Here is a 15935-nt window from a genome sequence, read left to right as displayed (position 1 = left end):
ATAAGTCATGGTTAATATAGAAAGAAAGAAAAAAGAAACAAATATATAAATAAAAGTATTGCTGGTGTAGTTACTGAGAAATTTCCATTAGCAGCTGACTTGATGGTCAGGTTTGTTTACTTAGTGTCTGTCACACCTGCTCTAAGAAGAAAACATTTGAAAGTATGCAAATATTGGAAGAGAAAAGGAAACATTGCCCTGAAATTAGCGCTCATCAGAACAGACGAGACGGCATTCCGGCGGAGCTGCAGACGAACCCAGAACCCGCGGGGCATCCATCTTCACGCCAGCTATGGGACTCTGCCACCCTTGCCTCATTGCATGGCTTCTGTTTTGGGCATGCTGGGATCAGGGGGGTGCAGAGAGGCCCAATCTTCTTTCTCAGTTCTGGCTGGAGGGGGATTATGTGATAGCGGGTCTGTTTCCTCTGCACAACGCGGACAGGTCCACAAAACCTGTGCCGGAAATGGACGACTGCCGAAGGTAAATGCAATTTTTAATCTGTTTTTGTTTATTATGATGATGGTTTTAGGCTTAGTTCCAAGAAATGATTTGCCTATCTTGGGGCAAGTGTTTTTATTTGTATTGTTTAAATCAGTATCTACATAGGCGCTGCAGATTGCCCAGCCATCGTTTGAATAGACGTACTTTGCATACCTGAGCTGACACCAGAGTGTTTATCCAACATAGACTGGAGAGTCCCATTAGTCTTTATTAGTAAAAATAAAGCCTAGACATCTAATCAAACATAGCGGGTCTTCAATACAGAAACACTTCTTCGGTCTCACAGGGTGGGAAAATACATGCTTATTAGCTATTTGAATGATTTATTTTATTTTATGTTCCACAAGCCTGGTTCTCATTGCTTCCTGTACACTTTCACCACTAATTAGCTTTGTCCAGTCCCTTTTCTTTGCTATTCAGCTGCATCCTTACTATGGTGACTGTACTGGCTCTAATTATTTTCGTCCCCAGGGGCACATTCAATAAGCATGGCTACCAGCTGATGCAGGCGATGAGATTCACCATCGAAGAAATCAACAATGGCAGCAGTAGGGACGGCCTGCTTCCAGGAGTTTCCCTTGGCTACCAAATCTATGACACTTGCACCGAGCCTGCTAGCATACTGGCCACCATTGACCTCCTGGTCCAACAGTCCAATTACTACAATGTGAAAAAGCTCAACGGTACCCTTGAGTCCAGAGCTATAGCCATCATCGGGCCCGACAGCAGCAGCTATGCCTTCACCTCTGCCACCACACTGGGATATTACCTGATGCCACAGGTGAGAAATTCTTTATCTATTTAATGTGAGCTAAACTCTTAAGAACATGAGAAAGTGTCCAATCGAGAGGAGGCCATTTGACCCATCGTGCTCGTTTGGTATCCATTAATAACTGAGTGATCAAGGATCCTATCCAGTCTGTTTTTGAATGTTCCCAAATTGTCTCTTCAGCCACATCGCTGGGGAGTTTGTTCTGATAGTGACGCCTCTCTGTGTGAAGAAGTGTCTCCTGTTTTCTGTCTTGAATGCCTTGAAGCCCAATTTCCATTTGTGTCCCCGGGTGCGTGTGTCCCTGCTGATCTGGAAAAGCTCCTCTGGTTTGATGTGGTTGATGTCTTTCATGATGTTGAAGACTTGGATCAAGTCCCCACGTAGTCTCCTCTGTTCCAGGGTGAAAAGGTTCAGTTCCTCAGTCTCTCAGTAGGACATTCCCTTCAGACCTGGAATAAGTCTGGTTGCTCTCCTCTGAACTGCCTCTAGAGCAGCGATATCTTTCTTGAAGTGTGGAGCCCAGAACTGTCCACAGTATCCAGATGAGCTCTAACTAGTGCATTGCACAGTCTGAACATCACTGCCCTTGTTCTCAATTCTACACTTTTGACAATATACCCTAGCATTCTGTTTGCCTTTTTTATTGCTTCCCCACACTGTTTGGATGGAGAAAGTGAGGAGTCCACATAGACTCCTAGGTCTCTCTCATGCGTTACTTCATCTAGTTCTATTCCTCCCATAGTGTAATTATAGTGGACATTTTTGTTACCTGTGTGTATTACCTTGAACATTGAATTTCAAATGCCAGGTGTCGGCCCACAATTTAATATTATCTAAGTCCCTTTGAATAACCTGAGTAACCTGAACATCTGCTGAGCCATTTTAACTAGTTTGCTAACTATCCCAAGAGTCCACACTGCAAAAAATACAAGTCTTATCAAGTATATTTATCTTGTTTATGTGTCTTGTATAAGTGAAAACAATCTGCCAATGGAACAAGACAAAATACAACATATTCAAGGCATATTTTCTTAGAAACAAGTGTTATTATCTTGCTTGTTAAGGAAATGTATCTTATTTTAAGGATGGTTTGATTTTTTAGCATGGAAGCAAGATAAATATACTTAATAAGACGTATTTTTTGCAGTGCAGATCATTAATATAGATTAGAAAAAGCAAAGGCCCTAGTACTGATCCCTGTGGAACTCCACTAACAACCTCACTCCAGTTAGAAGCAACTCCTCTAATCGACACCCTCTGCTTTCTATACATCAACCAGTTCATAATCCATCTACTTACATTACCCTGAATGCCTACAGCTTCCAATTTGAGGATCAGAGGTGTGGAACCTTATCAAAAGCTTTCTGAAATCTAAGTATATGATTTTAAAGTACCTACTATGTTTGATTAGATGTCTAGGCTTTATTTTTACTAATAAAGACTAATAGGACTCTGGTATCATTTCAGGTATGCAAAGTATGTTTATTCAAACAATGACTGGGCAATCCTGGAAAGAAGCTCTCCTTTTATAGGCTGGGAAAGATTAACATCACCGTATTGTACTTGTGAGGTTGGGGCGGCATCCTGTGGTCATTATTAGTATTGGACCAAAGATTTGTATTTTTTATTTTAATCAATGCACCTACTAATACTGCAACTACTACTACTATTCCACTGTAAACACGTTCTTAAAGCTAACAAACATAAGAACTTATTTCAAACAGCTTCGGTTGTATTACTACACACACATAAACAGGTCAACAACAGATAATTGACTCTATATTAATGTTACAGATCAGCTATGAGGCCTCAAACCAAATGCTGAGTAACAAACTGCTGTACCCCGCATTCTTCCGCACGATTCCCAGCGACAATAACCAGGTGAGGGCCATTGTGCAGCTGCTGCGCAGGTTCAACTGGACGTGGATTGCTCTGCTGGGCAGCGACAACGACTACGGGCAGGATGGCTTGCAGAGTCTGTCCACAGTAGCTTCAGATAACAACATCTGCATTGCCTACCAGGGCATTATTCCCAAATACACCGACTCCACCCGAGAGCAGATGATCACGATGATCAAAAAAATCATGCAGACCCATGTCAACACCATAGTGGTCTTCTCCAGCAAACGAATTGCCACCGGCTTCTTCCAACTGGTGGTGGAGCAGAACGTCACGGGGAAAGTGTGGATTGGTTCGGAAGACTGGTCAGTGTCCACCATGGTGTCTGGACTGCCTGGCATCCAAACCATCGGGAGTGTCCTCGGCATCGGGGTCAAAACCGCCAAGATGCTCGGCTTCCAAGAGTTTGGAGTTCTCGCTATGGAAGCGGCAGCATATGCGACTGGCAACTCATCTAATGACACGGGTGAAGTGGCCGGCCACGGGTTAAGGTGCCTGCAAGGCTGTGATCACATCCAGACATTGACCACCAGAGACATACCGTTAGAACTGTATGATATCCAGTCCTCCTACAACGTTTACAAAGCTGTGTATGCTCTGGCACATGCACTGCGCTCTTCCCTGGGCTGCAACTCGGGGAAATGCGCCAAAGAGGATGTCCAACCATTTAATGTGAGTCTGCACACCAATTATGCTTGTGGAAGTTAGAAGAGCAGTGTTACTATATTTTGTCTGTACTTTGCACCTCTAACTTCCCTCAGTAAATGCTAACATAAACTACAATTTAGATTAAAAAACACTTTATTTTCATTTGTTAATATTTGCAACATTTCTTCCAGCTTTTGGAAAACTTGAAACAAGTCAACTTCTCAGTGGGTGGCACATCCATGTATTTCGATCAGAATGGAGACCCCCCCACGGGTTATGATATCATGGCCTGGGACTGGGCAGGGGGGCAGTTGTCCCTCAGGGTGGTCGGCACATTCAGCCCTGACCCAGCAGATCTGAAAATCAACGCCTCCCTCATCAACTGGAACTCGGACAGCAAGGGCACAGTGAGTCTGGACTTGAGCATCCATCCATCTGTCCTCTGATAGCTGTAGTAGTGGTTAACATATTAAGATGAAATGGGCAAGGCAGCTGTTAAAGTTACCAGGTTCTCATTTTAATATAACAGGACTTGAAGGTCAAGACGTGGTCCACTGCATGTGTCTGAAGTTCAGCCTGTGTGTTTCAGGTCCCGCAGTCCTTGTGTTCCCCAGACTGTCCCAAAGGTAGCAGGAGACTTCAGACTGGGTCTCATGTTTGCTGCTTTGACTGCCAGATCTGCCCAGTTGACACTTTCCTCAATAAGACTGGTGAGTAGGCGATGCCAGTTACAATATCTGCTCAGTGGGCAAACAAAAGACATACATGGAAATGGCAGCAGTAGTACAGTCCTTCTCCAGAAGATGGCGTACTTTGCACACAAAGCACAAGCCTTTACTTCTACATTTCCCTTATGACTTGTCTTCAGCAAAGTTAAGGACAACGTAAACTGACCAACATTGTTTCTCATTCTTCTTCTGTCTCACAGGTTTGACCTTTTGCCAGCCGTGTCTGATTCATGAGTGGTCGCTGTCAGGGAGTGAAAGGTGTACCAACAGGACCGTGGTGTACCTCCCCTGGGCAGACTGGGTGTCGGTGGTCCTGCTCCTGGCCTCTGCTCTCACCCTCTTCCTGACGCTGGTCACCGCGGCCCTGTTCCTGGTGAACCTGAGCACGCCAGTGGTGAAGTCCGCAGGCGGGCGGACGTGCCTGGTGATGCTGGCCTCTCTGGCGGTGGCCACCTGCAGCACCTTGTGCCACTTTGGCGTTCCCACCCTGCTGGCCTGCATCCTCAAGCAGTCCCTCTTCACCCTCAGCTTCACTGTCTGCCTCTCCTGCATGGCCGTGCGCTCCCTCCAGATCGTGTGCATCTTCAAGATGTCCGCCAAGCTTCCCAGGGCCTACGAGGTGTGGGCCAGGAACAACGGGCCCTCGATCGTGATCATCGTCTCGGCTGCCACCGAGCTCTTCATCTCGCTGATGCACGTTCTCGAGGAGCAGCCATCCCCCACTGAGGTGTATAATATCTACCCTCACGCCATCCTCCTGGAGTGCAGTGGGGCCCAAGCTATCGGCTCCATGCTGGAGCTCGGCTACATCACCATGCTCAGCTTCCTGTGCTTTGCCTTCAGCTACCTGGGGAAAGACTTGCCCGCCAACTACAACGAAGCCAAGTGTGTCACCTTCAGTCTGCTGGTCTATCTCATCTCCTGGCTGGCCTTCTCCACTGTCTATATTGTCAGCAGGGGAAAGTACAGCATTATTGTCAATGTCATAGCTGTGCTGGCAAGTGTGCTGGGGATTCTGGGAGGTTATTTCCTGCCCAAGGTGTATATCATTGTGCTAAAACCCCAGCTCAACACGGCGGCTCATTTCCAGAACTGCATTCAGATGTACACCACGAAGAAGAGTGAGAATTGAGGGGAAGAAAAGAGAGTCTCCTGTTTTGGAGTGAATGTACATTTTACCGATTAAAGACTGAAAACGATCTGTGTGCTTTGTAATTGTGGCTGTGGTAGCTGCCGTGTGTTCTTCTCCATTCTGTTGTAGTGCATCAGAGTCTTCTGTTTGAGTTAGTGGCCTTTGGTTTGAAGATAGGGCTTAGATCGTGATAATATTGTTGGAACAGTGTTTGTATCTCTATTCTGGAAAAAATATAATAAAGAACATGTTCAGATATTACCCCTTAGTGATTGCTGTGGGTTTTAAGTGTGCTTGTCTTTGTTTAAAAGGAAAAAGAAAGAGCAATGAAATTGAAAATGAAAAGAAGAAAAGGCTCATATGACGACAGACTGCAAAACAGCGCCATGCCTTCTGTTGGCAGCTCCAACAGCCTGTGCCCTTTGGCTTCGGGCATGTGTGCCCGCTGTTGGCAGGGCTGCGCGTCTTCTGCGGCTGAAAGGGCCGGCTGATTTACAGCCTCGTTCTCCAGAAGCTCTCGCAGATGTTCCACTGTCTTCTTTGTGCTTTCTTGGAGCTTATGCCGAGGCACAGGTACCCTTCACTCGGCTCAAACTGGCAGGAGAACCGGGAACTGAACGAGGGCAACTGGCAGAGAACAAAAAGCACGCACTGAAAAACCCCGGGCAGCAAAACCAGCGCTGTCGAACAATAAACCGCTTTTAGCCTCTGCCTAATGGGGATGATTGAAAAGACAGAAAGAAAAAAGCTTGAGTTAAGTCATGCATGTTAATAGGTGCATCGGTGTCTGTGGGTTTCCAGGGTTTGCGATCAAGTAGAACCTTTTAATGACAGAATCTTATAAAGGTGTATTTAGAAACTATTGAGCCAATTTCTGAGAGTCACGTTGGCAATTCAGCATAGTTCATATATACGTATCTTGATCCCCCTCCCCCATTGTATAGATGTCAAACTGTAGGAAAGGTGTTGAATCAGGCCTTGATTAGGTTCCCACACTAGGCTGCTACAGAAGGAGACACAGACAGACTCCCCTCCCACCTTGCACAGACCCTCACACCCTCCTGGGTAGATACTGATACTGTACTGGGAGCTGGGGAGTGTGGCAGGCACATGAAAGGGAACAAGGTGTATGGATTGTCACTGATCTATCCTGGGAAGAAGGAAAGAAACCTCCCCCACTAACACTGATAAGCACATGAAAGGGATCTACAGTACCAGACAAGAGCTTTATTGAGCCTGAAGCCACAGTCCACCTCCATTGGGGGTCTCAGCCTCCCATTGACATTCCCTTAGATAAACAATGCCTCAATTTGTAAGCAATAAAATTCTCAGAAACAACCAAATTCGAAGCATGCTCTGGAGTGCACTAGTTCCTCAGATCACCTCTGGGATAATGACACATATTCCTTTAAAAGCAGCAAAGAAGCCTTGGAAAAAAACTATTGAGTCATTAGTTTTATGTTGTCACCAAACAATAAAGGTGTCCTATCCCTGCAAATCTTTGCTGGGTGTTGTGTTTGTGTTGTGTGTGATTGGTCAAACTGACTGATTCATTCTAGCATTTTTAATTTTGAATACAATAAAAACACCAAAGAAAACTAGCCACCCTCATCAGATACATAATTTGTATTTAAATGGAAGAACATGAGTGCCACACTTTTTGCTCACTAACTGTCCCGTCAGAGCCCTTACAAGGATCTGGAATAGCGTTTTCTTTCAGCTGTGCTTCAATGCCAACACAGTAAAGGAAGATTGTGCATTACATGAAAACATACACTGTACGTAGGAAAACACATGACTGCAGCTGCATCTTGAACGTTTGAATATATGGACTGGAAAATGTGCCCACCTTTCTATCCACAGAGATAATGATACTCCAGAGAGTTGTGATATTGAAATCCATATGAAAATCAGACTGCTGTAGTTACACAGGATGGGGCTTACAAGTGACATCATTTTCCATCATGCAAATCCTAAGAGTGATACTTTGCTAATGCAAATCCCCTTCAGCAAGGAAGCATGAGTGTGCAAAGAGCATAAAACCAAATAAACGTTGTAAACATCAAGATCAAAAATAGTTGCTCATGATGATGTGCCCAACAGGGAAAGTTTGCTTCCTTTTCAATTTAATTTACGTTTTTGTTCCTGGACCAGCTCTATGTTTAAAAGTTGATAATTTTTTGTTTATCTCTAGGAGGATCAGTGTCTAAAGAAAATGGATTGTTATGTGAATTTACACATGCACTATAGATGACAATGCTAATAAAAGTGATTGGATCCTTTCAACAGCTTTGTGTACCGATGTGCACTTGATCACCCATTGATCACCCATAGTGGTGGTATCAATGTATGTTCAAATAGTCCAAATAGTGTTTGGAAAACATCTTTTGTTAGCATCAGCATACATATGTTTATCTATCTATCTGTATCATGTAATCAAACACTTCCACCACTTTGGGTTATGCAAAGACATGGAAAATATGAAATTCAAATGCACACCTGTATAAAAGGTTTCAGGATTGAGCAGAAATCTCAGGTAATGCTACTAAGCTGTAGTTGGTGATTCAGGTGTTCTGTCATTGAGGTTTGATTTAAAATTGCAACAATGATCTGTCTCTTTCTTTTCCTCCTGTTATTCCCAGGTGATTGGTCTCTGGATGAAGAACACCCAGAAGAAGCGTGTTTGCCCCTAAAGTTCAATAAGCCTGGAGACTATCTCATTGGAGGACTTTTGACCTTGTGTCAATCTCCTTCACACGTCACCTTGAATATGACACACTGCAAATGGTAAGAACCCACACGACCAGCCCTAGCACAAAAAACCAGTCGCATTATGGATATATCTATATATACAAATATCTGTATTGAAATGTTGAATAATATGGAGACATTGGCAAAACCTATAAAATAATATACATGTATTTATTTCTGTGCAATGACACAATGAGCGATTTCCACAGATCTCTCTCCCTCTCTCTCTCCCCGCAGTGAAAAAATGTATGCGGCCGGATGCCAGATTCTTCAGCTGCTGGACCTCACGTTGGCCGAAATCAACAACTCCACTCAGCTCCTTCCCAACATCTCTCTGGGCTACCAGGTCTTGGACTGCTCCCTCGACACAGACTGCCTGGACTCCACTCTGTTGTTCCTGAGCAACAAGAAAACAATGTACGTGGACTCGCAGCCACTGATGTACAAGAAGCAGACCGACATCAAGGCGATCTTCGGACCCTCTTACAGTGCCACGGCTCTGGGAATAGGCGGAATTGTTGGTGCTTTTCAAGTACCTTTGGTAAGAGCCTCTCTTTCTGTCTGTGACTTTTGTCACTCAGCACACCAGATTTTGAAACTAAAAGTAGACAATGAAAATGTATTAATTATTTAATGTATTTATATCTATAATATGTCTTATTTATTTTTTGGGAGGACATCCCCCGCACAAATGTGACTTAACAACTTAGTAACTTAGTGGAAACATTATATTTTGTATTTTGTGGTATAAAATCATATATAGAATACAATGTAACATTTCAGAAATATAATGGTGGTGTAATGAACAGCAAATATAGCAAATTAAACTCAGATGCTTGTGAACTGAACCTCCGTTGTTCAGTGTGAAAAAGTGCTGTTCTAGCGCAGTCGTTTATGGGTTGAAATCAAAGCTGAGCTATGGCATCATGTCAGGACGTATCTTTGCAGTACGTTTTCATGCTGCTATTCGATTGGTTGACATTATTTTCTTCACAGATTTCCGCCTCAGCCACCAACCAGAAACTGAGTAACAAGGAGCTGTACCCTTCGTTCATGCGCACCACTCCCAATGACAAGAATTTAGTGTTGGCAATACTGCAGTTCTTGAAAGGGATTGGCTGGAAATGGGTGTCTCTGTTGGTCAGTGCCGATGACTACGGCAGTGATGTGGGTAAGAGCTTTACTGAGCTGGCCCCTGAGTACGGGGTTTGTGTCGCGTACAAGGGGGTCTTAGCGATTGGGTCTAATGAGGAGATAGAGGCAAGCGCCCAGGAGTCAGTCAAGAAAATGATTTTCTTCAAAACGAAGATCGCTGTGATCCTCTCTGTCTCTAAGAGTATTGTGGGTTTCTACACAGTTGCTCTCCGAGAGCCAGCCTTGAGAGACAAAGTGTGGCTCAGCAGTGATACACTGTCGAAGATACCCATGATATTAGAAATACCTGGATACAAGAGACTGGGCACCCTTATAGTTTTTGGAAATATTCAAGTGCAGGTCCCTGAAGATTTCATGGCCAGACTTCAAAAACACACGGAGCCGCCGGTATTGCCACTCACTAAAGATGGGCTTCCCACACTACCACAATGTGATGATTGTAGAGTGAACTTCTCTGCACAACAGATATCACAGGAAGTGTTAAGGTTGCAGTCTGCTGTGTACACTATTGCCCATGGCATACATAAATTGCTCAGCTGCGACTCCAAAAACTGCATTAAAAGAGATTTTTTGCCCAAAGAGGTAAGACAAACTAAAAATTTCATTTATCTGGGCGTATATACTAATTCAAAGTTCATTATTGACCCACACTAGCCAAAGGCAGTGAAAACTGTCCATTTAAACTTTCCACACTACTGGTGTAATATTGTGTTGCTCCCCAGCCATGCTAAAACACACACACACACACGCAGCAGATGTGTTTAAACACTTTGACATTTTTATTTAACATACGTTTTGATTTTTGTGAAGTGCAAATCAATAACAGACTACTCGTGGTTTCTGGTCATGTCTGTGCCGTCTCTCAGCTGCTGGTGGAGATGAGAAAGGTGCAGTTCTCTCTCTTCAATCAGTCGGTTTACTACGATGAGAATGGAGATCCTCCCTTTGGCTATGACATCCTTCTGTTGAGAAACCAGGGGAGCGAGTTTGTATTCAAGAGCATCGGTGTCTACAGCCAGAAAACTAGACAAGAGTCCATAGATGAAAACTGGGTCCTCTTCCTGAGGAACAAGGTACTGTTCACAGCTTAAATTGTAGTCGGTGCCTCCCTGTCTGATCACGAGCAGCTGCAACAAAGTTTGCAACCTTGACTTGATATACAAGCATATTCTGTTTGTAGCCCTATTTCAAAAGCTTAAACTTCCTCATTTACATATCAATAAGGGCTGACCCACTAAAAACACATAACAGCACTGAAGTGACTAATTCAATCCCCCACTTTGCAGCAAATTCTCTATATCTCAATAACTGAAGCTATGTGTGTCAAGATCATTATTAAGTAATACCCCATCACGTCTCTAACCCTAATATCAGTAGAACCACAGCTCATGTGCAAACAGAATTGAATTAGTATGGGATTAACTAAAGCCCAAGATTCAATAAAAAGACCAGTATCTGGGTGTTCTGCACAAATATTCACACCACATTTTGTTTATTTGCCTCAAAAAAGTTACAGATTTACGAAATGCTTTTTTCTTTTATTCAAGAAACTTAATTTAGCGGCTTATAAAGGAACACCTTTTCAAAAAATGTAGCTTTAGAACCCGTATGTTGGAAATCTGAGTGCTCTGCTTGTCTGGCGCTTCTCTCCCAGACGGGTAAATCATCGTGCTCTGATGACTGCCAGCCCGGGCACAGAAAACAACAGACAGGACTCCACCGATGCTGCTGGGAGTGTAAAGTCTGCCCAGAAGGAACTTTCTTCAACACAAGTGGTGTGTAAAACCCTCTCATTTGCATTGCATTCAGCCGCCAGCCTCATGATTTAAAAGTCTCGCTCAGCTGTTGCCCAGTGGGGCAGACTGATCAATGTATTTGCACCAGAGTGCACCTTATGCTAGGAAACATGCTTTTTTGGGGGGTTTTCCCATTGTTCACAAAAAGTTACCACTAACAGCAAAGAACATGTGCATAGAACTTTGTTTTTGTATTATTACCAAAATATAAAAATCCAAGAATCCCACATAGTATTTCTCCAGATGGAAACATGTCTCTAGGTAGGCAGTCACCTTGTACATCATGAAAAACTGTCCAGGGCAACTCATTGTCTTCCAGGGGGGACATGAAAACTGAAAGTCAATTAGATTTGGAAATGGATTATAGAGAGTATTCTAAAGAGAGGAAGTTTTAGTTAAGAATGAGAGTATCCTGAACACACTGAGGGTATCTCGAAAACAAGACTTCACTGCATGTATAGGATAGGCCTGGCAATTGTAGGACCAGCATGTAATGTGTTATAAGTGTTGACACTCTTTTCCAGATGAGTACAACTGCCATCTCTGCCCCAAGGCACACTGGTCTCCACAGGGGAGTGAGCGCTGCTTCCCGCGTACACTGCGGTACCTGTCCTGGGACAGTGGGATTGGCGTGGGGCTACTGGTGTCCACTTCAGCAGTGCTCCTGGTGGTGGTGGCCACAGGGGCCGTGTTCGCCCTAAAACGCCATACGCCGGTGGTGCGGTCTTCCGGGGGCAAGATGGCCTTCATCATGTTGGCCTCCCTTCTGTCCTCTTGCATCTGCCTGTACGGTAACTTCGGCATGCCCTCCACGCTGTCATGTCACTTCCGCACTCTCTCCGAATTGTGTTTCACTGTCTGCTTGGCCTGCATCGCCGTGCGCTCCTGCCAGCTCCTGTGTATCTTCAAACTGGCTGCCAAGCTCCCGAAAGCTTGCGATTTCTGGATCAAAGACCGGGGCCAGTATGTCCTCATCTTTCTGTGTACGGTCCCCCAGGTGGTGATTTCCATTTACCTCATTACTGGGGATGTCCCGGTCCCGGAGTACTTTGAGAAAGACATGGTTTTACTAACGTGCAAGACCTACAACCCCTTCTTAAATCTCAGCTACAACGCGGCTCTGATTTTGCTCTGCTTCGTCTTTTCCTATGCCGGGAAGAATTTACCAGACAACTACAACGAGGCTAAGTGTATCGCGTTCAGCTTGTTCATCTGCATCGTGTCCAGAGTCTCCTACATGACTGTGATTACGGTGTACAAGGGAGACACGGTGGACTTCCACATCGCTTGCTCTCTGGTGAACGTGTCTGCTGCCTATGGGAGTTATTTCCTACCCAAGTGTTACGCCATCCTTTTAAGGCCAGAGCTGAACACAACGGCCCATTTTCAGAGCTGCATTCAGTTGTACACCATGCAGAAATCCACACATTAGAATGAGGGTCTAAAGCAAAATCTGTATACAGTACATGTTATAGTATCACTGATTTGATACTACTGTTACTATCACATACTATCACTTATGCATAATACTCCTAAACGAAATTGTAGTACAGCTGCTTACACACATCTACAAACTATAACTGATACTAACCTGCATGTTAACACTTTTTCTATACTTTTTACAAAAGACCTGTCACCTGCTGACAAACTATACTTTGTTATTAAAAAGTTCATTATTTATTGTTATTATGATCTTTTATTGTTTAAGAATAGAATCAATTCCCAAATTTGGATGATTTTTCTGGGATCATAACTTATTTAGTTATGACCCATGATAACCAAAGCACTAGATGTAATAACTACAGCTTTTTTTGACTTTCTTGTTTGCCTACTGAGAATAAGCGGTTTTATGTGTGTGTGTGTGTAATTTTGTGTCCGTTCTAACTTATTAATAAAACACTGCAAAAACCGTTCAAGATTTGAATCTTTATTTTTCAGATTTTGTCAGATTATGAATTAGCTTAGGTCTATACTTCCTTGAGCATATTCCAGTTAAATACAAATTATTACGTGTGTACGTTATTCTTAAAATACATGTTCTACCCTAAATCCAAGCTATGAAAGTGTTTGTACCCATGTTCAAAACAATTAACAGTACCATAATGCCCTAACTAGTTTGCTGAAATCGAGGCAATCGTGTTAGAGTTGTCTGGAAATGTGAACAATGTATTTTTAACTTTTACGTTGTGTAAGAGCCAATACGTTTATTATACATTGAAAGTGATATTATTAAAATGTCTACTCAGCCACTTGACCTCATCTGTGTTTTAATGGCGGCTGGCGCTCAGGACAGGCCCACTGGAAAAAGACAACACCGCAGAAAACGCCCGGTAAGCTTTTCAACAGGATGTCTCTTTCATGAAAATTGAAACAAAGTTTAATATCATAGACAACAATGGCACGACACACTGCGGAAATAACCGGCTAGTTGGCGACATTACCAAACGAGGGTTTTTTGTAGATATTTGGGATTGAAATGAATGAAGACCCCGAGCTCCCTGTGCGGGTCCCACACCCATCTACAACCCGGGTAGTTTTATTATTTGATTATTTTTTATTTGATTGCTTAAAGAGCTCATATATTGTTCTGGTGCGTTGACGGTTTTGAACACAAACCAGAAATGCATTGGACTGTTTTTGGTTTTGTTTTGGTGGCCTGTTTCGGTTCTGATCTGTTCAATGCAATTACCGTCATAATACAATGCATCAGTGTAGAACCGATTTCTTTCATTTATATTTGTTTTACATATATGCACTATAGTTTATGTTAATTAATGCACTGATTTATTTGTTGTTATTGGTTTTGTTCCATTTGAATTATGATCTATTTTTGATGATTTTAAATAATTTTAGAAATTAATTAAAAAAAAAAAAAAGAATGTTCGAAAAGTTGTAATCATGAGTATTAAAATGTGCATGGTTTTTATATTGTAAATGTAAGATACTCAAACAGCTAGAATTGTAATTCGTGGTGACAAACCGTTTAAACTAATCTAGATTCATTTTTGATAATATTTTGTAGTATTTGTTTGGTTTTATTAAAGGGTTAACTAATATGAACTGGTACTAGATTTTACAACTACGTTTATATAGTTGTTTGTTTGAAAATGTATACACTAATGTATTTGTTGTGTATAAACTGGACTGAATGTATGTATTCATGATATATCATTAATAAATGTATTACTTTTTCACACTATATATAGTCTGAAAAAGTAATACAAAAATATCAAAAAAATAAAAATACCGATATGGCCGGTATCGGATGCCTATAGAGATGCCATGTAACAATAGCCACGCGTGGGAACCCGGCCGCGCAGGCGGTGTCGCAGGGGTTAAACCGCAGGGCAGATGTTGGGCGGAATAATTGACCCACAGTTGATGAGTTCCTCTGGGAAAATCGCTGATCTATTTATGTCCTATAACTAAGTGGATCGCCTGTGGACACATTCATAAGGTGGAGAGGGTGAGAGAAAGAAGACGCATTCATTCCAATTACTGTGGTTAAAGGAAATAAGATAGCAAGAACAATAAGATAACAATAGGCTCATACATAGACTATAATAAGCGGACCCTTGTCATCTATATGGGTTTACGGAGACCATATATATTTAGAATGTGGAGAACACACGCTTAGATGTGTATTATTTGGTTTAATTATTTTAGTATGAAAATTAACCCTTTGTTCTTTAAGGGCGTATATTACATAGAAGTCATAACGAGGATTTAAGCACATTGTCCAATGATTAACCTGATGAAAATGGTGCATAGGGATTGATAGGAAGGTTTTTAGGGAAGTGGAGCACTAGGATCGGGTGCAGGAATGAGATCCTCTCCCATGGGATTGCGCTGCCGCTCGGATGTGCAATGCTGGGGAATAGTGACGGGTCCGTTTCTGTTTCCAATCCCAATTGCCCAGCTTGTTTCTGGGCTTTCGCGGGTGCTGCAGCATGCCACAGGAGACCCTGAGACGACCTTTGCTAATAATGGGCTCTTAAAAAGCTGATAAATGACAATCAGCTTCCAGAGGACGACAATGCTAGGGTTTAAATGTAATTTTCATGCATTTAAAACTGTTTTCCACATTAGTGTAGCAGTACTCGCCTGCTATAGGAACAGGTTGTGTGTCGAATAGGATTTTAACTGGCATGATGGCATTGTGCGGTATCGAGTTTACAGCAAAAAACTCCTCATTCATTCCAACGTCGGCTAATTGAGGGGTGTCTTGTTTTATTTAAGTAAAGACACTGTACATCATAGTTAATTCAGGATTTTGATATTTTTATGGTGTGTGTGATGCCAATTTATTTAGTAATACTCCTTTTTGTTTTGTTTTTTGTTGGGGGGGGGCTTACATTTTGATTGTAATAATAAATCCTTAGATAATTGTATTAACTGTTTGGGTGCAGCCAACAAGTGGAATTTGGGATTTATTGGGGATAATAATGAAATGGGTAAAAAGTTTACAAGATTACAAGACTATGAAGTGGCGTTTGTTGAACCTGCATATAAGCTTATATAGTTTGCTGTAATTTTGCTGTTTTTGTGAA

General features: G+C 42.6%; 2 protein-coding genes across 2 annotated transcripts; both read left to right on the top strand.

The window, feature by feature from the left end:
• The first annotated feature begins 466 nt into the window (after positions 1 to 466).
• Positions 467 to 5933, top strand: tas1r1 (taste receptor, type 1, member 1). The gene is made up of 6 exons (XM_066691445.1): positions 467 to 483; positions 976 to 1285; positions 3071 to 3847; positions 4015 to 4230; positions 4413 to 4533; positions 4752 to 5933. Exons 1-6 carry the CDS (start codon positions 467 to 469, stop codon positions 5681 to 5683), a joined length of 2373 nt encoding a protein of 790 aa, XP_066547542.1. The 3' UTR covers positions 5684 to 5933.
• Positions 5934 to 8678: 2745 nt separating this feature from the next.
• LOC136714133 (taste receptor type 1 member 1-like) lies at positions 8679 to 13253 on the top strand. Its single transcript, XM_066691444.1, has 5 exons — positions 8679 to 8951; positions 9431 to 9640; positions 10456 to 10662; positions 11244 to 11247; positions 11910 to 13253. Exons 1-5 carry the CDS (start codon positions 8679 to 8681, stop codon positions 12815 to 12817), a joined length of 1602 nt encoding a protein of 533 aa, XP_066547541.1. The 3' UTR covers positions 12818 to 13253.
• Positions 13254 to 15935: the final 2682 nt, after the last annotated feature.

Source organism: Amia ocellicauda, chromosome 18 (genome assembly GCF_036373705.1).
Source record: "Amia ocellicauda isolate fAmiCal2 chromosome 18, fAmiCal2.hap1, whole genome shotgun sequence".
Classification (NCBI taxonomy): Eukaryota; Metazoa; Chordata; class Actinopteri; order Amiiformes; family Amiidae; genus Amia; species Amia ocellicauda.
This window is presented reverse-complemented; position numbering and strand designations above follow the sequence as displayed.